Genomic DNA, 24395 nt, shown 5'->3' with positions numbered 1-24395 from the left:
AGAAACCCTATGGAGAGCTTTGTCTTGGGCCTTTTCTTTCTTAATTCGGGACCCGTGCTTAATAAAAATACCTCGTAGGACACATTTCAATGCTTCCCACTTATAAGTGGGGGCTGTGTTATCTACTGAGTGGTCCTCCATGATCCTTGCAATAGAGGTCTGGATATCAGAAACACAAAGCTCATCCAGTAGCAACGACTCATTCAGCCGCCCCGACCCTCTAGGAGCCGAAAGAGAGGGGATCTCAATCGTGCAATAAACCGGCGCATGATCTGACCATAGTATGTTATCCATGCCCGTGTGTTGGATCCAAGGGAGCGCGCTATGTTGTATTAGTATGTAATCAAGACGACTATAGGAATCCTGAGTATGGGAATAGAAATTATAGTCTCTGTTCGACGGGTGTTGTATTCTCCAGGAGTCGAACAATTGAATGCGCAGTAAAGCTTTTTTAATACGTTTAATGGTAGTGTATGCAATGCTAGATTTCCCCTTGGAGTTGTCTAAAGTAGGGTCCAGGGTGACATTAAGGTCACCACATAAAATCACCGTACCCTGTATCAGGGGGATCGCGGCGTCATAGTATCATAGTATCATATTATCATAGTTTTTAAGGTTGAAGGGAGACTCTAATTCCATCTAGTTCAACTCGTAGCCTAACATTTTGATCCAGAGGAAGGCAAAAAAGAAAAAAAAAAAAAACCCCAATGTGACAAACAAGTTCCAATGGGGAAAAAATTTCCTTCCTGACTCCACATCCGGCAATCAGACTAGTTCCCTGGATCAACACCCTGTCATAAAATCTAATATACATAACTGGTAATATTAAATTTTTCAAGAAAGGCATCCAGGCTCTGCTTAAATGTTAGTAGTGAATCACTCATTACAACCTCATGCGGCAGAGAGTTCCATAGTCTCACTGCTCGTACAGTAAAGAATCCTCGTCTGTGATTATGATTAAACCTTCTTTCCTCAAGACGTAGCGGATGCCCCCGTGTTCCAGTCGCAGGCCTAGGTGTAAAAAGATCTTTGGAAAGGTCTCTGTACTGTCCCCTCATATATTTATACATTGTGATTAGATCCCCCCTAAGCCTTCGTTTTTCCAGACTAAATAACCCCAAGTTTAATAACCTGTCTTGGTATTGCAGCCCACCCATTCCTCTAATAATCTTGGTCGCTCTTCTCTGCACCCTTTCCAGTTCAGCTATGTCCTTCTTATATATCGGTGACCAGAATTGTACACAGTATTCAAAGTGCGGTCGCACTAGTGACTTGTACAGAGGTAGAACTATATTTTTTTCATGAACACTTATACCTCTTTTAATACATCCCATTATTTTATTAGCCCTGGCAGCAGTTGCCTGACACTGTCCACTAAAGGGAAGTTTACCATCCACCCATACACCCAAGTCTTTTTCTGTGCCTGTTTTACCCAGTGTTCTACAATTAAGTACATAATCATACATTTTATTTCCTCTACCCAAGTGCATGACCTTACATTTATCTACATTAAACTTCAATTGCCCCTTCTCAGCCCAATTCTCCAATTTACATAAATCTCCCTGTAATATAAACTTATCCTCCTCTGTATTGATTACCCTGCAGAGTTTAGTATCATCTGCAAATATTGAAATTCTACTCCGCATGCCCCCAACAAGGTCATTAATAAATATGTTGAAAAGAAGCGGGCCCAATACTGACCCCTGTGGTACCCCACTATGAACTGAGACCCAGTCCGAGTACGTACCATTAATAACCACCCTTTGTTTCCTATCACTGAGCCAGTTTTTAACCCAGTTACACATATTTTCCCCTATCCCCATTATTCTCATTTTATGTACCAACCTTTTGTGTGGCACCATATCAAAAGCTTTTGAAAAGTCCATATACACAACATCCACTGCATTTCCATGGTCCAGGCTTGAACTTACCCCTTCATAGAAGCTGATCAAATTAGTTTGACAGGATCGATCCCTCATAAACCCATGTTGATACTCTGTCATAAGGTTATTTTTCTTGAGATACTCCAGTATAGCATCTCTCAAGAACCCCTCAAGGATTTTACCAACCGTAGAGGTTAAACATACCGGCCTATAAATTCCCGGCTCAGTTTTTGTCCCCTTTTTGAATATTGGCACCACATTTGCTATGCGCCAGTCCTGCGGTACTGACCCTGTTATTAAGGAATCTGTGAAGATTAAAAATAATGGTCTATCTATCACAGAATTCAATTCCTGTAGTACTCTGGGGTGTATGCCATCCGGGCCTGGAGATTTGTCAACCTTAGTGATTTCGAGGCGGCGGCGTACTTCCTGCTGGGTTAAGCAGGTAATATTCAAGGGTGAATTTATGGCATCACTGGTCATGTCATCTGCCATGGCATTTTCTTGTATAAAAACCGTAGAAAAAAATTCATTCAGCAGGTTGACTTTACCCTCATCCCCTTCCACAATATCACCAAGACTATTTTTAAGGGGGCCAACACTATCGCTTTTCAGTTTTTTACTGTTTATGTAGTTAAAGAATATTTTAGGATTATTTTTACTTTCTCTCGCAATGAGTCTCTCTGTCTCAAACTTAGCTAACTTAATTTGCTTTTTACATATTTTATTTTCTATAATTATATAATGCCTCATCACTACCTACCCTCTTTAATTCTTTTAAGGCTTTCTGTTTTTCTTTTATTGCTTCCCTTACAGCTCTATTTAGCCATAGGGGTTTCTTCCTATTTCTAGCATGTTTGTTCCCATAGGGTATATTTTCTGCACAAGCCCTATTCAGGATGCTCATAAAAGTCTCCCATTTGCTTCGTGTACTTTTATTACTTAGTACATCATCCCAGTTTATTGCACTAAGATCATCTCTCAACTGTTTAAAATTTGCTTTCCTGAAGTTTAGTGTCCTTGTAGCCCCTCTACTATACATCTTACTAAAGAATACATGAAAACTTATTATTTTGTGATCACTATTCCCCAAGTAACCCCCAACTTGTATATTTGATATGCGGTCTGGCCTATTGGTTAGTACAAGGTCTAGTAGTGCTCCCCCTCTTGTGGGGTCATGTACCATTTGTGAAAGGTAATTATCTTTCATTGTTATCAAAAATCTATTTCCTTTGCTGGAACTGCAAGTTTCTGTTCCCCAATTTATATCAGAATAGTTAAAGTCCCCCATAATAATTACCTCTCCGAGACTTGCTGCTTTATCAATTCGTCGATCAAACGGGAAAGAAAACTGTCCTGTTTTTGATTTGGGGCGTATGCGTTAATTATTGTGAAGATATGGGTTCCCCACCCTTAACGAGAGAGTAATATATCTTCCAAGACTATCTGTCGTGCACTTTAGGATTTGATGAGGGAGGGATTTATGGATGGCTATCGCCACCCCTTTAGAGCGGGAGTCAGGGTTATCCGAGGACACCCATGTCTGGTAATATGTATTTTTAAGAATTGGGGCATGTCCTTATTTGAAGTGTGTCTCCTGGAGACACGCTATTCTCACCTTCCTTTTATGAAGATGATACAGTATCTGTGACCTGTTCTCCGGAACATTGAGGCCCCTGGCGTTGAAAGAAGCAATGGTTAGGTCCGCCATCTATAAGACAATAGGACATGAGAGATATATAAGAGAGGGGATCGAATACGATCAGCCCGGCTGCCGGAGATAGAGAGAAGAGAAGACTTGAGGAAGGTAGAATGTAGCGGGGAAAAAAGGAAGAGAGAAAAGAAAACAAGAAGAACAACAGGCAAAAAAGGCCTAGCACAACAAACTAAATCCGAACAAACGTTCCTAGGGAACATATCCGCCTCATCTAGGCAGGACAGGGGATCCCAACCTATTTGGGGAAAAAGGATGTCAGACATAACCAAGCAGAGCTCTGTATATACTAAAAAACATTAAGGATAACCATAGACACCGGTAAAAGTGACAAATGCTTATGTAATACGGGCTATGAATAGACTGGAAGGCAACGTGTGGAAGCCAAGTAACTCAAAATACTGTAAAAGGTATAAGTCATACAGGCGTATTTAGCTATTAATTTCCTCTATATCGGTTACCGCGGACGGCCCGCCCTATGGCCCCGTTCTCCTCTTGGAGGTAACCCCCTGCTGGACTCAGAAGGTGGAGTTGGTCTAGAAGAGGTGGGACATCCCCTCGGTCCCCAGGGCTGGAGTAGAGTAGTCGGCCAGGTTGCAATAGAGATTGTAGGCAGATTCAGACTCTCAGTAAAAGCCGGGAGGTCCTCTGGGGAACGTAGGACCACCATCCATCGGGAGTCCTTCTGTACCGATAGGGAAAATGGAAATCCCCACCGGAACGGTAGACCCCTCTCTTTTAGGACATCAAGAAGGGGCTTAAGAGTCGCACGTTGGGCCAGAGTGTGCCGTGAGAGATCTGGCATTATGCGAATGGTAGAGCCATTATATGACAAGTTCTGTTTCCTCCTGGTTGCTTGTAGAATGGCCTCTTTTACAGCGAAAAAATGCACTCTGCATACGATATCTCTCGGGCGGGAGTCATCTGGATCCGGCGGGCGTAGAGCCCTATGGGCTCTATCAAGTTCAAGGGTAGCTCCAGGTGGCCTCTTTAGCAAATTATTAAAAATGGAACGGAGAGCAGCAGGAATATCAGGAGCAGCAATAGATTCCGGGAGACCTCTAACACGTAGATTGTTCCGTCTGTTTCTGTTTTCTAAATCATCTACATGTTGTTGAAGGGCAAATAGTTGCTTGGATAGGTTGTCTACAGTCTCTTGGATAGATTGAATAGACACCTGGGAGTTTGATTGCCGCTCTGCCAGGGTGTCGACCCTGTGAGTAAGTGAGGAGAGATCCTGCCGCAGTTGGATAAATTCTTGTTTACACTCCGCCACCACTTGATTAGCCAATGCTGCAATGTCGTTCTTGGTGGGGATCGCTTGTAACAGTGACCGCAGGTCTGCCAGGGATGCCGGACGATCCTCGCCCATCGAGGCGGTAGCGTGAGACATAGTGGGGTATGCATAGAAAGAGTCCTGTAGGGCTGGACCATATATTAGCGTCTGCGTGCTTTGGGGGCTTTTTATGTCGTCCCATACTTGTAGCACAGATACATGACGAATTGGGGGTGACCCCAGTATCCTGGGTCTCCCATTCATGGGGATCAATGGACCCCTTTCCAGGTCACCGCCTGCGGCTGTCGGGCTCTCAGCCCTGGAGGATCCAGTGGACCACCGATCTGGGGAGGGAGGGGGTACTTCCCTCTGAGGTATCCCCCAGGACTCATTGGCAGCCCACCAAAATTCAGGGAGCCCTCTTCTATTTCCAGCTTCCCCTGGGGACCATCAGGGCTAGCTGCCACTCCCTCCTCACCTCTGATCGTTGTGCTTGTGGATGTAGACGGGGCACTGGTGCCTGTAGTGCAGCCTCTCCGTGCAGCACCTGCTTCTTCAGTGCTCGGGCCCGCAGCGGTGAGTCATCTCCTGAGTCCGAGGACATGTGTGCCCCGCGCCTGCACGCCGCACTTCCCCCAGCTCCACTGGTGCCGGCCGCAGGTAAGTTAGCAGTGCTCCCCGGCTCCATCAGAGACACAGGGGAGGGCGAGGCGGGCAGAGCTGCAGTCGCGGCCGGCCTGCCCTCCAGCCCTGGTCCGCCTGTCAGCATCTCTGGATCGCGGCCGCCATCTTGGAATGGCGCTTCTGGTGGTGCCGCTTCCTCCATTGCGGGGGCTCCGCCAGCTCCCGCCGCCGCCGTGAGACCTTTGGAGGGTCCTCCTGGATCACGGGGGGTCCCTGCTGCCTCACATCTTCCTTGGGTCTCCAGACTTGTCGCCCCCTCGGGCACCGAGATAGTGCTCCCTTCCGGCCCTGCAGGCTGCAGTTGTCTTCCTGGCTGTGGCAGGGTCCCAGGCTCCCGAGAACGGGTGAGGTAAGCCCCGATTGTGCCCTGGGATGCAGGGGGTTGCCCTGAGGTGTTGGGCTTATTCTTTTTTTGGTGCAGATTTGCCCACTGTAAATAATAAATCGGCTCTATAGGGGATTATTTAGAGGAGCTCCAGCAAGCAGCGCCCTCACTCGGCCATGTCCGGCTCCGCCCCCTGGGTGGGTCATTTTTATATTATGTTCTTATGTTTTTATTGGTTAAAAGGAAGAAAAGTAATAATAATCATCTGAGGGAGATTACTCATACCGCACAAAATAAACAAGATGCAAGATTGTTTTTTCTTTGTAGGTGAGTTGTATGTCCAACTGGCACTATTTTGGGCCACATGTAACTTAATTAACATTTATCAACTCTTCAGGGGAAGGAATACAAAAAACTAATTGTGCCATTTCTTTTTTACATTTTAAATATTATACTGTTCACCATGTACACCAATAAAGTGTTAACTAGTGATGGGCGGACCTGAACTGTAAAGTTTGGTGTCCGTACTGGACAACTAGTGCCCATGCATGGACCCCAAACACGGACTTCCCACAGATATCCGTGTTACTGTTTGGGTTCAGCCACCAAAATCATTTTTTTTTAAAAAAAAAAGGACGCAAAATGATGATTAAAGCAGGATAATTATACTTAATGAGTTTCTGCACAGTGTTCACACTGCTTCCGGGTCTGCTCATGAAACCTTATGAATATTCACTGCTTAACCCGCCCACCCTCTGTAACTGCGTCTGTAATTGGTTGCTGTCAGACTTCTGGTGTGCTGATGTCTGTGATTGGTTGCCCTCATGCTAGAAGTCTGGGTCATGGAGTAGAGCTTAAAAATAAATAAATAATTGGAAAAAATTATTTTGATACCAAGCTCAGATAAAGCAGACAGCTGGAGGCTGTAGCCTCCCACCTGTATGCATTATCTTGGCTTTGTATCAACATATTTTTTTCCAATTATTGTACCCATGCTGCTTTTTTAAATTATTTCAATAAACAATTAAAAAAACCTATGTGAGGTCCCCCCAATTTTGATAAACAGCCAAGATAAAGCTGACAGCTGGGAACTGGTATTCTCAGGCTAGGAAGGCCCTGCAGTCTCCCCAGAATTGGCAAATCCATTAGATGCACCACTCTTGGCACTTAACCCGCTCATCTCGATTGCCCTGGTGTGGTGGCAATAGTTATAATATAAGGGATTAATGACAGCTCACAGCTGCCATTAAGCCCTAGATTAGTAAAAAAAAAATGACAGCTGTCATCAAGTCGGAGGTTAGTAATGGGCAGAACCATTATCTCTCTCTGAGACCCCCATTACTAATCAAATAAGTAAAACGAAATAACCACAAAACAAAGAACACTTAGGAGTCTGGAGAGACTCAGACAGGTGTGGCGCCCCTGAGGCTTCCGTCGCCACAGAGATATTGCACCTCAGAAAGAGGTGTGATGTCCCATCCTGGGCAAGAATGAGGTCATATGCCGGTCCACAGACTAAACTTGCACACACCAATTGGTAGGCATACACTGGGTCAGCGATAGTGGCAGCAACCCTCATAGATGTATTCATGGGGCCATAAGTCCCATTTCTGGTCCCAATAGTGTGGGTGGGGCCTAGCCAGTGGGTGTGAGGGAGGAGTCAGAAAGGGTGAGTAGACAAGGCAACCAGGAAGTTCAAGGGCAGTGAGTCTAGAGTTGAGAGGGAGAAGGAGTGAAGAGGTGGGCTGTCAGGAGAGGACAGCAGATAGAAGAGAAAGTGACAAAAAGAAGTTCCTGGTGGAGATCCTGGGGTCTAGTTAGGCCCAGGTGACACCTAAAGAAAGAAAGAAAGGATTCCAGGGCCACGGTAGGGCATACTGGCTCATGGCCTGTTCCACTGGAAGATCGGGTGGAGGGATCTGGCTGCATTCGGGGACGGTCCCCAGACAGAGGGAAGAAAGATAATTCCTCAAAAGTAAAACCGAAGGCCTGGGGTGGTTGCAAGTGCCCAGGGCCACAACCCACCACAGATCCCCGGTGAAGGGGGCAAGATACAACTGCGGTTAGCCCCCTTTGTACAGGCCCTGTGGTGGAGGCCAAGACCAGCTCAGCTAAAAGAGTCAAGGCTAAGAAGTCAGTCAGGAAAGAGACACAGTAGGGATGCACCGGTATTGACCTCTGAACTACCTGGGATTGGCGGCAGCCCCTGACAGCGGATCCTGACACGCCGTGGGCAACCGGTCCGCGGCCGAATTGAACTGAACAGTGAGTAAAACATCTGAACTGCAAGCCCTGTGTCATCTGTTTTATCCTGCACTGCATCTACAACACAATAGACTTCACCAAGCACCAAAGGTTGCCCCGGGGTACCCGCTCTACCTGTGGAGAGCAAGAAACACCTTAGCTGGCATAACATCAGCCCCGGAGGTCCCTTCCAGCAGCTGCGGCTCCATAGCTGCAAATTACCACAGGTGGCGTCACGAATCTTATATAAACTTTAACACTATCATCACCTTCAATACCGCCACATTAACTGACCCCACCAGGGCCACAGAGTCGGGCCCCGCTACCGCTGACTACCCCGGACTAGTCCGGCCCGACACCGAGTCGCCTAAGGCCCTGGGGTGGGCGAGTCACAGGCAGCAGTGGAGAGGCTGGAGAGGCTCAGACAGGCAGCACTTGGAAGGCTTTAGGGGCACACACAGACAGCATTGGGGAGGCTGGAGGGTCACACACAGGCAGCACTGGGGAGGCTGGAGGGGCACACACAGGCAGCACTGGGGAGGCTGGAGGGGCATACACAGGCAGCACTGGGAGGCTGGAGGGGCACACACAGGCAGCACTGGGGAGGCTGGAGGGGCACACACAGGCAGCACTGGGGAGGCTGAAGAGGCTCAGACAGGCAGCACTGAGGGGCTGGAGAGGCTCAGATAGGCCTGGGAGCTCAAACAAACCTGCAGGACACTGGGGCAGCCGCTCCTCTTCTGTGGAATGAGAGCACATTGCACGCTTACCTCGCCCACAAAGTACATCCTCACCCTGGCATTTGCCAGCGTGAGGATGTAATCCTCTGGTGTATGCATCCCAGCCTTCAGCATTAAACACTGTGTAGAGTTTAAAGGGCCATCAGCCAGCAAGATGCGGCTTCCGCTGGAGCACTGCGGTCTCTGGGAATCTGCCTGAAGGTCACAGAAAAAGTAATTGCGGGCCGCAGACAGCCCAAGCGCCAGAGGTTCCCCACCCCTGCATTAAAGGGTTGATATTGACTTTTTTGATTGCTACTTCCAATAGGTGGCACGAGAGTTCAAGTCCTTTTCCTATCTAAAGAGGCAATTTTCATATTTCACTTCCCAGTGCAGCATTATATGACCTAAAAGTTTCCTTACACTGGCATGTCTGTCAAGTCAGTCTCCTCAAGGAGAGATGTTACCCCTTAGACACCAGCCAGAGGCCTCTCATACAGCCAAAACATATATCTTGCTTTTCACTGAGGAGGGTCAACACACCGAAACAGATGTATGCAAATAGAAATTCTGATTTGGCTTTTATGCTAAGTCATGTGGCAAGCCTAATTAAAAGGACAATATTTACAGTTAGAATTGGTAATTCCAGTTGCTGGTGATACTCTCTGCAGAGGTTATTTGCATATTTTATTTACCAGAGAAGTATTGGATAGCTTATAAGTCTTCTTATATTGGCATTTCAGGCACTTCAGTCTCCACAGGGAGAGACTTTACACCTTAGACTAACAAGCCTGTAATTGTGAAGAGTATTACCTATCTTGGTTAAGTCCTGACTTTAGGTTATGACTACTGGTTGTTCCTGGCCCCAAACATAGGGTAGTGTTCCTTTATAAAAATAGTTTTCAAAAACGAACAGTTCACCATTTTTTAGAACAAGATGTTCTGCACCCACCTCCTTGTTCCAACATTCTTTAAATTGCTCCCAAAGTAGATCCTGTCTATCCTTCAGCCTCAACACTGTGCAGGGAAAGACTATAACGGGGCCACAGCAGTGAATCAGAACTGCAGCCTCTACATTTTTAGGACTCATTTGGTTGCTGAGGTTTGACCATTATGATCGTAAAGTGATACTAGTAATATGCCATCACTTGATGAGATGTATATATGTGGCGCCCCGAAGGCTTCAGTGGCCACAAAGGTACTGCATCTTAGCCAGAGGTGTGGTGCCCCATCCTGGGTAAGGAAGAGATCATCCACCGGTATGCACACAAAACAACATTCTCAGTTAGCAGCTCCCCACCGGGTCAGGGTTAGGGCTTGGTGCCATTAATGCTATGTATAGCCACCACTAGTGATGGTATCTCCCTCCCCCTAATCCGACCTAACCTGGGGGTGGAGCCTAGTGAGTGGGAGCACACTGTAGTGACAGGGAGTTGGAAAGGAGCAGTGGACGGGGGAAGACCTGTGGTCTGGAGCTGGTGCAGCTCGACCCAGGCACAAGACAGAAGGGGTCCTAGAGCCTATGGGAAAGTGTGCCATACACCCATGGTCTCGTTCCACATACAACATATTGGAGTGGAGGGACTTGGCCGCAGACAGGGATCCGGTCCCTAGACTAGAGGAGAATAACTAACGTGCTTATCTAGTAAAACCAGAGGCTAAGAATACAGCTAGTACCGAAGCCAACTCCGCACACGAATACGCTGGAAGGTGACCATAGAGGGCAAAGAGACAGAGCTTCAAGCCACCCTATAGGGTCCGCAGACACCGGCTCAGGGCACTGTGTGCGTAGTCTTGGGAAAGGCGGGAGAGAAGTCAGCGCAGGAAGGCGACCAGGGAAGGTACATAAGAAAGGTGCACCGGTCTTGACCTCCAACCTACCCGGGATCAAATCGACTGGAGCCCATCACAGTGGAACCCAGCACTCCAAAGGCGGTCACTGACTAGTCGTGTTACCTTGGAACCTGCTACAGTGAGTAAAAACCTTGACACTGCATTGTGTTGCTTCGTTATTCACCTGCGCCTCCAGCCCTGCATCCCTGCCATCAAAGACTACTACTCCCATCGTCCCTGGGGCCTAGCTCTACCTGTGGAGAGCTATACCAACCAAGCTGCGTCACCATCTGCCCCAGCGGTCCAGATCCCGCAGCGTCGGCTATTTCAAGCTGAGTACCACAGGTGGCGTCACGAATAACTATCATCGTCCCCACTATTCTCCCCCTTTTAATTGACATCGACGGGGTCACGGAACCGGTCCTTGCCACCGCAGCATCCCAAACAAAGACAGTAACAAGTGCCCCATGGCCCCAGTGCTGGCATGTCATATATTTTAAATATATCACTTTTGCATTCAGTATTCATTGTACTTTGGCTTGTCTCATAAAAAAGCCTCAGTTGCCAGTGATCGTTGGACATTTGTTAATGTGTTTTCTAAGAATTGAAGTTGTCCTTTCAAACTTACTGAGACATATTGCTGGAGGGTCCCATCCTTCTGGTGTGCATACAATTTCATCTTCTTGCTTTCCAGACTGAAATGTGTAGCCAGCTGAACAAGATACAGATAGTTTTTTGCCTTCTTTCATTGGGAAGTAAAACTTTTTGAATATGTAAAAGTACTGAGCAATCTTCCCATTTTGTATCTCAGGAAAATCACAGTTTTTTTCTGTAAAAAATAAAAATTGAACAATGTAGACATATTTATGTAAGAACATCAATAGTTTTGAGTATTTTAAATTAAATATTAGAAAAATGCATATAAAGGACGTATTCTACTAATAATGTGTTTTCACAAAAATGTCATATTGTGAATCTTATTTATTTCTCACTGCAATGTAATATTTGTTTTGGAGAAAATATAAAAGATTAAATGCGTTATTTCAAATTCATTTCACACCAGTTAAAATATATGATTAGAGAAAGCAAGAACAGAGAATAGATTTAGAAGAGATAATACATGTTTTGGATTTTTGGATGATATGACTTGATGGCCATATGCAGGTGATATTCAGAAAGAATTAGTAAAAATAAGTAATGTTTTGAGGTGGCAGAAGAAATATGACATCAGGTCTAGATCTATTTTGCTTCCCTGATCTCGGAACAATGATGAGGTAAACAAGTTTTAGGAGACCAGGATTAGGTTGATAGAGGTGGTGAGAATACGTTGTAACAACTTTAGCATCCCAGCAACAAACACAAAAGAATTGGCCAAAAGGGACAAATGACAGAAACATTTCTGAACGTTAAAAGGGCTGTCCACTCCTTGGAGAAATTCTGTTGTCCATAACTTGGATAACCCCTTTTCAATTACCATATTCCCTATTGCAAATTAAAAAAAAAAAGTCTGGACTTTTCTCTGATGACAGCATTGGGTCCCCCAGAGCTTGCGTGACTAAGGGGCACTTTGCACGCTGCGACATCGCAGGCCGATGCTAAGCGCGATAGTCCCCGCCCCCGTCGCAGCTGCGATATCCTTGTGATAACTGCCGTAGCGAACATTATCGCTACGGCAGCTTCACATGGACTCACCTGTCCTGCGACCGTCGCTCTGGCCGGCGACCCGCCTCCTTATTAAGGGAGCGGGTCGTATGGCGTCACTGCGACGTCACACGGCAGGCGGCCAATAGGAGCGGAGGGGCGGAGATGAGCAGGATGTAAACATCCCGCCCACCTCCTTCATTCCGCATATCCTACGGAAGCCGCAGTGACGCCGGTAGGAGATGTTCCTCGCTCCTGCGGCTTCACACACAGCGATGTGTGCTGCCGCAGGAGCGAGGAACAACATCGGACCGTCGCGTCAGCGTAATCATGGATTTTGCCGACGCTGCACCGATGATACGATTACGACGCTTTTGCGCTTGTTAATCATATCATCGAGACTTTACACACTACGATGTCGCATGCGATGCCGGAAGTGCCTCATTTTCAATTTGACCCCACCGACATCGCACCTGCGATGTCGTAGTGTGCAAAGCCCGCCTTAATGTCATGTGAGACATTTAGCCAATCAATGGCTGCTAATGTGTCGCTTCACTCCCACTTCCTTAGGACAAAACTGACATCTATTGGAAGTCATAGAGCAGCATCAGTTTTTACTTATTCTAGATGTCAGTTTGGTCCAAAGGAATTGAATGTGTAGTGGCCCAATAGACACAGCTAAATGGCTGATTGGGGGGTGGGATGGGTGTGGACACAGTGTGGGGAGCAAGGGGGAGAGAAATTTGAAGAGCTTTGGGTGTGAAAAGTCATCATGATGTCTGTACAAGATGAAAATAAAGTGAATAACTCCAATCAGAGATGACGTCATCTATAAGGTAACCTGGATGTAATTGTTTATTTGTGATAATGACTACATCGCATCATTTCTGTGATTGCTGTATGGTTTTCAATCTGATTATGAATCATAACTCCCAGTATCTCCTTAATATTGTTATGGACATACTGAGAGTTGTATTGCGATACAAATGTACATGGATCTGATCTGACATTACAATTGTTGCACCATCTACTGATTGTAATTATGGTGCAGAATTTATGTTCGCATAGTAGTTATACCACTAAAGGTACCAAATTGCAGATGAAAACCGTATGCACTAAAGAAAGGTGATTTGCCAGTAGACTCCTGATGATGATTGTTTATAGCAAATTCGGCCAACGGTAAGTAAGATGCCCAATCCTCCTGGTTCTCTAAGACAAGATACTTGAGGTAAGTCTTCAAATTTTGCTTTGTGCACTTTGTCTGACCATTTAACTGGGGGTGGAAGGCAAAAGAAAAAGACAACTGTACCCCCAGTCGAGCACAAAACTTGGAAACAAACTGAGTTGCCCAATCTGAGACCACGTCGGAAGGATCCCTGTGAAGCTTCACAATCTCATTGATGAACACCTGAGCTAGTCTTGGCATTCGGGAGTGCTGGTAATGCGATGAAATTAACCATCTTACTGAACGTATCCACAACCATTAAGACCACATTTTTAACTTCAGACAAAGGTAGTTCAGTAATAAAATCCATGGATAAATGTGTCCAAGGTCTACTGGGGATAACCAATGGCAGGAGAGAACCAGACGGCCGAGTATGCAAAACCTTGAAACGTGCACAAATACTGCAAGCAGACACATAATCAACTACATCCTGATGCAACCCCAGCCATCAAAAGCGAGAAGAAAGGTGGTCCAAGCTTTCTCTACTACCCGAATGACCCACAAGTCAGTATTGCGATGTTCTCCAATTATGTTACGGTGCGAATTCTGTGGTACAAACAACCTCCCTGAATGGCAAGAGGCTGGGGCGTCCCCCTGAGCCTCCAACACCTTACACTTCAGGTCTGGGCACAAGACTGAGACTGCCACCCCCTTCTGCCAAATGGAGAAAGGGTTCACATGATCACTATCACCAGGGAAGCTCCGGGATAAAGTATCTGCCTTGATGTTTTTAACCCCTGGACGATAAGTGACAGCAAAATTAAACTTTGTAAAAAAAAAAAGACCATCTAGCCTGCCTGGGACTGACACGTTTGGCAGACTCGAGGTATGGCAGATTTATAGTAGGATTTGGGTAGCTTTGCTCCATGAAACAGATTAATGGGACAGTGGGATTAGTGGGACACACGATAAGGAGGCAAATCCTGACACCCCCTCTCTGAAAATACATCCTCAAAACCTGCCGAAAATGCTGGTGAGGTCTCCCTAGTGACTGCAGAGAGAGAAGTGTGCAGGCAATTATCAAGACAGTAATTTCCCCACTCCACTATTTCCCTGGATTGCCAATCCACCACAGAATTATATTTCACCAACCAGGGTAGACCGAGTATGATAGGAGTGGGAAGGCCTTCCAAGACATAACAGGAAATTACTTCACAATGCAAGGGTCCTACCCTCAGTCTTATATCATGTATAGAGTTGATCGAAAACTCCAAAATCCGGGACTGGCGGATCATTGCTGGATTGAATAAAAAAATCTGGATCCACTCTGGATTCCGGTGCCCATATAAGTCTATGGGGACCAGAATCCGGAGATTAAAACATTTGTGGACGGGATAGGAGGTAGGAGCGCTCATGGTGTCATGGCAGCAAACTCCTTCAGGGTCACGCTTTTCCCTTCCAGAGCCGACAATTCAATATTCATTGTTTTCCCCACCCACTGGCGTGTGTAATTTGTTGCAGTTAGATGCACACCTACCCTGAGTGTCAGCGTGTCAGCTGACTGCAACCAATCACAGGCGGCAGGACGATCGGGTGGCGAAGCAGTGCAAGTTTCTGCGGGTCCGTATGGTGAACGTGCATGTGTTTCAGAAACACATGCACGTTCCTGTCAAACGTGTGCGCGGCTGTGACGGTTATGAGCTGTCAGACTCGTGCGAGTCTGGCATGACATCAGCCGGCACAGCCTGCGATCTCTGAACATTAGCGTGCATGTACCTAGAAACACATGCACGCTCCTGTCAGAAGTGTACGCGGCTGTGCTGCGATGTTAGTCTCGCGGGAGTCCCTCACAAGTGCGACTCCGGCCTTAAAGAAACCGCATGCGGCTTTTTTTATTTTTAATATTTAAATAAATAATTTAAAAAAACGACATGCGGTCCCCCCTTATTTTGATACCCAGCCAATATAAAGCTGGCTGGGGGCTGGTATTCTCAGTCCGCAGCCGCCCGGTATTGCCGCATCTATTAGATGTGACAATCCAGGTACAATACCAGCTCCTCCCTTTTCCCTGGTGCGGTAACAATCGGGGTAATGAGGGGTTAATAACAGCGCACAGCTGCTACTAAGCCCTAGGTTAATGATGGTACAGGCATCTATGAGACACCCCCATTATTAACCTGTACATGAAAGTAAATAAGAACAAACACAGAGAATAATCCTTTATTTGGAATAAAATGCAAACACACACCCTCCTTCACCACTTTATTAACCCCAAACACCCTGCAGGTCCGGCGTAATCCACACGAGGTCCCATGCCGCATCCAGCTCTGCTACATCTGAATATCACAGCGAGTGGCCATAGAGCACGACCACTCACTGAGAGCTTCAGAGAATAAATGATCTGCGCAATGAGCGGCGACATCACTCAAGTCATTTGCGGTCACAGCTGGAGGCTTCCATGATCCTTCACCTGTGATTGCAGGTAACCTGACCTCAGGTGGAGGTCACTGAGTTCACAGACCTGAATCTCACAACTGCAGCACACAACTGCTACTAAACCCTAGGTTAGTGATAGCACAAGCGTTTATGAGATACCTGCATCACACTAACCTGTAAATTAAAGTAAATAAACATACACAGTGAAAAATCCTTTATTTGGAATAAAGTACAAAACAAACACCCTCCTTCATGTCTTTATTAACCCCCAACATCCTGCAGGTCTGGTATAATCCACACGAGGTCCCACGCCGCTTCAGCTCTGCTACATAACACAGCCAGTAGCCATGGCATGTAGAAGATAAACACACATCCCGATTGTCCACATCCTCACCACCCAGGTTTCAGCCGACCTCCAGATGTTTATTTTTGCTTAGGAATTGAAGGGCAGCCTCCAATAAAAGGACCTGCTCTACCACAAAAAAATCCCTTTTTTAGGGTGGATCTCAGCTTATACATGTGAAGTGGCTCCAAATAACTATTTGGGCTCCTCCAAAACCATGAGTGATTGTTCTCCCACAGATTGCGCCCCCTTCGACAATGGAGTGCTGCCCCAAGATAGGGTCTCCGGAGAAAGTGGTCTAACCAATCTATTTCTGAGGCGTCTATCCACACATATTGCCAAGGACATGGTGGCCGCCAAGGTCTCAGAGGTCTCATAAATCACCAAGGCATCTTTATACCTCTCAGAAAGTCCCTGCAAAACTGGTTTCTAAAGGCCAGGTCATTCCACTTTTTGTTGATTGCCCAGCTACAAAATCTTTAGCAATAAGTCTCTGCCGACCGATTCACCTGCTGGAGGTGAATCAGCCAGTCAGGGTCATCATATATGACACCAAAGGCCTCAAAAAATCCATCCACAAACAAAAGGCAACTAGATTATTTTGACAAAGAGAAATCCTAGAATTGTGGATCCCTCTATAACAGCGACACCACAATCCCCATTCACAGCTCCTCATCCCCAGAGGAGTTAGGCCGGCTTTGCACACTACGACATTGCAGGTGCGATGTCGGTGGGGTCAAATCGAAAGTGACGCACATTCGGCGTCACTTGCGATGTCGTAGTGTGTAAAACTTTTTTGATACGATGAACGAGCGCAAAAGCATCGTTATCGTATCATCGGTGTAGTCTCCGACATTTCCATAATGTCGGTGCAGCGACAGGAACGATGTTGTTCCTCGTTCCTGCGGCAGCACACATCGCTGTGTGTAAAGCCGCAGGAGAGAGGAACATCACCTTACCTGCATCCCGGCTGCTATGAGAAGGAAGGAGGTGGGCCGGATGTTTTCATCCTGCTCATCTCCACCCCTCCGTTGCTATTGGCCGCTTGCCGTGTGACGTCACTGTGATGCCGCACGGCCCGCCCCCTTAGGAAGGAGGCGGTTCGCCGGCTAGATCGACGTCGTAGGACAGGTGAGTGCGTGTAAAGCTGGCATAGCGATAATGTTCGCTACGCCAGCAAACATAAGATATCGCACGTACGACGGGGCGGGGACTATCGCACTCGACATCGCAGCATCGGCATGCGATGTCTTAATGTGCAAAGCAGGCCTAAAGCTGAAGCCTAAAGTACAATCTACAGGTCTTTTTGAACACTAAGAATTTGTCTCTACTCCCTGGAAACCTGTCAAGGAGAGCAACCTTGGGCTTTGGGTGGGTGTGTCTACCCCACAGATCCATGGAGAAAAAACCCCCAAAAGAAACAGAACAACGAAAGAAAAAAACAAAACACTTGTCTGTTTTTTTATGTGTGGCTGGTGATAATGTCACACTAGGTACTGAGTAGTACCAAGTGAATGGCGAAAGGGAAGGAAAACCCTGTGTCTAGGGAACGGGGAGATGGTGACTCCTGACCAAGTCTACTGCTGGTCCCTTGGTTCCCTCACTGCCCCATATTAGTTCTGCACCTCTGCGCAGAGCCAGATACCTGACCCTGTTAAGGGGCATAGGTAAGGAACGGATGGGAGGAGCTCTTCATCAACCCCACTAGGCACAAAAGGACACACAGGGATACCAAACAAGGGAAAACAACAAACAACTTAACTCTAGTTGACTCAGGGAGAGAAGCTACAACTATCACTAAGATTCCCAGATGTATGTGTGGCGCCCCTGACCCGGTCAGGCACCACTGAGTACTGCTCCCATGCTGGGACAGTACTTCCAGGTAATCCTAAGGGCCAGAATGAGGTGTGTACGCACAGACACATAGCAACCAGGTCTCCCACAACTTTAGAGGGGACCCTTGGGGTAGTCTCCAGAGGGGGCTAGCTTTCAAATCTCATCAAGAGGTGTAGTGGAGGGGCTGAGCGCTAAAGGGCAGAGGTTGTCAGGAAAGGAGTGGAGCGAGCCAGTCTGGTAGTGGAGCACGGCGATCGCTAGGGGAGACGCGCGTGGCCACTAGTCAGACCCTGCGCGGTGTAGTGACAGTTGGCAGGGGAGAACGGTCACCTGGTAGTTAGAGTAAAGAGGTGCTCCGGGTGACTAGGCACGTACGGGGAACAGGTCCCTAGAGCAGACTCCAAATTAATGATCTGCCAAACCTGCCGGTGAGGGGAACTACAGGTACCTCACTAACCACACAGAGTCCGAGCCTCAGTAGCAACGCATAGACCCATAAGGAGACAGAGCTTGAAGCCATCACACCTGGTCCATTATACCGGCAAATGGGCCAAACACAGGGGAGAAAAGGCAGTTGCGACTCCCTGGATAGACCTCCGTGGTACTTCAAGTCAGGGGGTGATCCGAACACAGAAGTGCTAGGAAAGTGAGCTGACTGGTTACTTTCAGACTGGCCCAAAGGAGCCCCTGGTGCTTACCTGGTTTATCACAGCAACGCCCGGGTCAGCTCACAGCAACATCAAAGTGAGTAAAAAGCAGTTAAAAAGACTTTTAGACTCAGCCTGTGTTATTCCGGACCCGCTACTCTGCTCACCCGAGCCCCTGGGGTCTGCCTCACACACGGGAAGCTACATCATCTGACTGCAGACCCCATCAGCCCCAGACGCTCGTAAAATCTGCAGTGGCGGTCATCCACATCCCTGACCGCAAGCCGTGAGTGGCGTCACGACACATATACAAAACTGACAGTACCTGTTGCCATACTGAAGAAGCCCTGTGGCGTCCCTGAAGAGGAACAACATCCCTGGGGCGACACATATGCAAGCCACCTGCTTGCACTGAAGACTTGATAAAGCTGTATCAAATATCACCAGCACCGAGTAATAGGAAATTAAGAGATATAGAGACAAGGGAAGTGCTGATGAACAGCAGCTGACAGGTTGAACAATGCCACAGAGTCAAGGGAAAGATTTAAAACAAAATTGTTAGCTCACCTCCTCCAGTTCTCTGGTATCCTTGTAGCAACCTGGACTTTGTTTGAGCAGCCGTATGAAAATAAAGAAAATCATATATCCTGCACTTGTAAGGAACCAGTTGAATGTGATCTGTATAAAATGTCCAAATTTATAAGAAAAAAAATCTTTAAAATACAGGAATAGTCATGACTACCCCCTGATGGGACTATGTGGTTAGTGAGGACAACGCGTTTCTGCCAATCTCTTGGCCTTAATTATGTACACTCCTACTGTATGTATACTGACCAAAAAAACTAGATATAGTGAAGAATCCACACTAATGAAGAAACATGTGAAAAAACTTTCATTAGCATAATTAACAGAATTATTAGGTGTGACCTGTGAGGCTGGAACCAGATTTCCTATATTAGAAAACCTCCTTATAATATGAATAGATTGCATTACATACACCACATTATTAATGTAATCAATATTATTTAAACATTGCCTATCCACTAAACTATAGATGATAAAGATGTTTTATGATATTACAATGCGGCTGGATGTAGAATTTTTGACTAATTATGCAGAAAAAGAAATGATCACTAGAAGCTTGAGACTCAATAAAGTTTGTACATATCCTTACCCAGAGTCATTTACAGAAGAATGGAAGTCAATTTTGTTGACTTGTTCGTTTAATCTGATGAAACTGATTATTAAATACGAGAACATGGAACTTAAAAAAAATTAAAGAAAATATTGTTGAAACCTATACAACTATGGAATCATTGAAAAAAAAACGGATAATCACCTGGAACTCATGAAAAAATTAAATGCTCAAGTTGAATCCCTGGAGAATCAAATACTGGATACTAAAAAATGGAAATTCATCCGAGATAGTAAAGACGATGAAAACAATACAATTTGTACATGGAAGAAAAAGAAATCAATTCTGAAAAAAATCAAATAATAAAAAAGTCAATTTTTCGTATCCTGATACGTCAGTGGGATCAGCATCATCTATTAACACAGCTATATCTTTGGACACGGATCCGGAAAGCCCACCCAGAACCTCCAATACCAACAAAAAATATATAAAATATGGTGGCTCAAAAAACGAGGAAGAAGGGCAGGATCTAAACATAAATAGAAATAAAAAAAAAGTACCAAGAAGAAAATGTAACCATTTCCAGTCCAGTATGGAATTTATCAGCAAATATTCTTAGTGATGCTCATATCAAAGTGCTATCCAGAGGACTTGGCTTTGCTCCAACCACCGACTTTGATTTATTTACTACAATGTTGGACATGAATAGGTTTGCGAGAAACATAACAGGTAAATGTCATCTTTTGGATAATGATGATAACGATGTCACTGATGAAGGAAATAATATGGAATCTGATGATGGAGCTGTATTTGATGGAATAATACCTTCTTTTCAGGATTTACAGAATTTGATTGTATTGAAACAGTTACAAGCAGAGACAGGTTTTACTGCAGCCATAGATACGAAAAAATGTAGAACTGCTAATTCTCTGTATTATCCAGTACAGTCACGACCTCCCATTTTAGATTACTTCCAAGATGTCATAGAGGAAGAACTAACATATCTAGCAGCTAATAATACAAATAAAAAATATAATAACCTATCAAAACAAGAAAAAATTGCATTGAAAGAAATACAAAACAACAAAAACATTGTTCACAAACCAGACAAAGGGGGAGCCATCATTGTACTAGATACTGAACTTTATGGATTGTAAAATAGATCTCTACTTGATAACAGTGACATTTATAGAGTATTAAGTCATGATCCCACTGTGAGATTCCAAAAATAATTATTCCTTTTGTTACAAGAGGGCAGACATCTGGGTGTTATATCACAAAACATCTTTGACTATTTGTATGTCGAAAATCAGGTTATTCCCATATACCATGCTTTTCCCATGGTTCACAAGGGGATTGTTCCACATAAATTTAGACCTGTTATTTCCAGCATTGGTTCCCTTTGTGAACGCTTGAGAGGATGGGTTGACAATCTTTTGAAACCATTGGTTAGAAATATCCCTGAATATATCAAGGACACCAAAAAACATTTTTGAGAGTTTTTGACAAGTTTAAATGGCTTCCATCATATAAATGGATTACAGCTGATGTTGAAGCTGTATATCCTTCAATAACATATGATACAGCCATAATTTGTCTGAAATACTTCTTAAAAAAATATAGTGGTTATGATCATGACACCCAGATTTTTGCTGTTGATGCGGTCAAATACTTGATATCCAGAAATTATTTCATCTTTGATAATGAATTTTACATCCAGAAACAAGGAGAGAGTATGTGGGGTAAATTTTCCCCCTCACTCGCTAATATCACAGTTGCTTATTAGGAGGAGTGTTTTCTTTCTTTCTGAAAATAAATCATTTGCTGGTGATATAGTGTGGATAGGTAGGTACAGTAATATGAAAAAGTTTGGGCACCCCTATTAATGTTAACCTTTTATCTTTATAACAATTTGGGTTTTTGCAACAGCTATTTCAGTTTCATATATCTAATAACTGATGGACCCAGTAATATTTCTGGATTGAAATGAGGTTTATTGTACTAACAGAAAATGTGCAATCCGCATTTAAACAAAATTTGACCGGTACAAAAGTATGGGCACCCTTATCAATTTCTTGATTTGAACACTCCTAACTACTTTTTACTGACTTACTAAAGCACTAAATTGGTTTTGTAACCTCATTGAGCTTTGAACTTCATAGGCAGGTGTATCCAATCATGAGAAAAGGTATTTAAGGTGGCCACTTGCAAGTTGTTCTCCTATTTGAATCTCCTATGAAGAGTGGCATCATGGGCTCCTCAAAACAACTCTCAAATGATCTGAAAACAAAGATTATTCAACATAATTGTTCAGGGGAAGGATACAAAAAGTTGTCTCAGAGATTTAAACTGTCAGTTTCCACTGTGAGGAACATAGTAAGGAAAGGGAAGAACACAGGTACAGTCTAATAAATCATGGACTCAGTAATTTTCTGAATTGAAATGAGGTTTATTGTACTAACAGAAAATGTGCAATCTGCATTTAAACTAAATTTGACAGGTGCATAAGTATTGGCACCTCAATATAAAAGTGACATTAATATTTTGTAGATCTTCCTTTTGCAAACATCACAGCCTCTAGTCGCTTTCTGTAGCTTTAATGAGTTCCTGGATCCTGGATGAAGGTATTTTTGACCATTCCTGTTTACAAAACAATTCCAGTTCAGTTAAGTTTGATGGTCGCCGAGCATGGACAGCACGCTTCAAATCATCCCACAGATGTTCAATGATATCCAGGTCTGGGGACTGGGATGGCCATTCCAGAACATTGTAATTGTTCCTCTGCATGAATGCCTGAGTAGATTTGGAGCGGTGTTTTGGATAATTGTCTTGCTGAAATATCCATTCCCTGCGTAACTTAAACTTCGTCACTGATTCTTGCACATTATTGTCAAGAATGTGCTGATACTGAGTTGAATCCATGCGACCCTCAACTTTAACAAGATTCCCGGTGCTGGAATTGGCCACACAGCCCCAAAGCATGATGGAACCTCCACCAAATTTTACTGTGGGTAGCAAGTGCTTTTCTTGGAATGCCGTGTTTTTTTGCCTCCATGCATAACGCCTTTTTGTATGACCAAACAACTCAATCTTTGTTTCATCAGTCCACAGGACCTTCGTCCAAAATGTAACTGGCTTGTCCAAATGTGCTTTTGCTTACCTCAGGCGACTCTGTTTGTGGCGTGCTTGCAGAAACGGCTTCTTTCGCATCACTCTCCGATACAGCTTCTCCTTGTGCAAAGTGCGCTGTATTGTTGACCGATGCACAGTGACACCATCTGCAGCAAGATCATGCTGCAGGTCTTTGTAGGTGGTCTGTGGATTGTCCTTGACTGTTCTCACCATTCTTCTTCTCTGCCTTTCTGATATTTTTCTTGGCCTGCCACTTCTGGGCTTAACAAGAACTTTACCTGTGTTCTTCCATTTCCTTACTATGTTCTTCACAGTGGAAACTGACAGTTTAAATCTCTGAGACAACTTTTTGTATCCTTCCCCTGAACAACTATGTTGAATAATCTTTGTTTTCAGATCATTTGAGAGTTGTTTTGAGGAACCCATGATGCCACTCTTCATAGGAGATTCAAATAGGAGAACAACTTGCAAGTGTCCACCTTAAATACCTTTTCTCATGATTGGATACACCTGCCTATGAAGTTCAAAGCTCAATGAGGTTACAAAACCAATTTAGTGTTTCAGTAAGTCAGTAAAAAGTAGGTAGGAGTGTTCAAAACAAGAAATTGATAAGGGTGCCCATACTTATACACCTGTCAAATTTAGTTTAAATGCAGATTGCACATTTTCTGTTAGTACAATAAACCTCATTTCAATTCAGAAATATTACTGAATCCATCATTTATTAGATATATAGAAACTGAAATAGCTGTTGCAAAAACCCAAATTGTTATAAAGAAAAGAGGTTACCATTAATAGGGGTGCCCAAACTTTTTCATATGACTGTATATAGATGACCTGCTGCTGGTGTGGGGAGGACAGGCTGATAACATAAAAACATTTTTTGAATATATAAATGACAACAACTTTAATCTATGATTCACATACACACATGATGCGTTTTGTGCTGATTTTTTGGATGTCTCTCTCCTCACCAGCAGCGGATCACAGCAGGTCCAGATTGTACCATATAAAAAGGAAACTGATACAAATTCTATATTAATGTATGATTCATGCAATAGAGCTCATATCACCAATAATATTCCAAAAGGCGAAATGATAAGAATTAAGAGAAACTGCTCTGAACCTGTTGAAGTTGATAAACAACTAAATATTAAATGTGAGGATCTAGCAAATAGAGGTTATCCAACTAAAATTTTACAACAAGCACGCAAAGAAGTAACAAAAATGGAAAGACATCCATTAATTCTAGATCATCAAAAAAAAGTAAAAAATGATCATTGTATTAATTATATTACACAATACAGCACAAGATACACAAATGATCAATATTGTTGAAAAACATCTCCCAGTTCTGTATCAAGACCAAAAATGAAAAAAAG

General features: G+C 44.6%; 1 protein-coding gene across 1 annotated transcript in view; it reads right to left on the bottom strand.

The window, feature by feature from the left end:
- Positions 1-24395, bottom strand: part of F13B (coagulation factor XIII B chain) — a 116865-nt gene that overhangs the window by 71029 nt on the left and 21441 nt on the right. Inside the window, exon 2 of the mRNA XM_075322038.1 lies at positions 11307-11507. Within this exon, the coding sequence (XP_075178153.1) occupies positions 11307-11507 (201 nt within the window). The remainder of the gene's footprint in view (positions 1-11306; positions 11508-24395) is intronic.

The sequence above is a fragment of the Anomaloglossus baeobatrachus genome, chromosome 8 (assembly GCF_048569485.1).
Source record: "Anomaloglossus baeobatrachus isolate aAnoBae1 chromosome 8, aAnoBae1.hap1, whole genome shotgun sequence".
In the NCBI taxonomy this organism is placed as follows: Eukaryota; Metazoa; Chordata; class Amphibia; order Anura; family Aromobatidae; genus Anomaloglossus; species Anomaloglossus baeobatrachus.
This window is presented reverse-complemented; position numbering and strand designations above follow the sequence as displayed.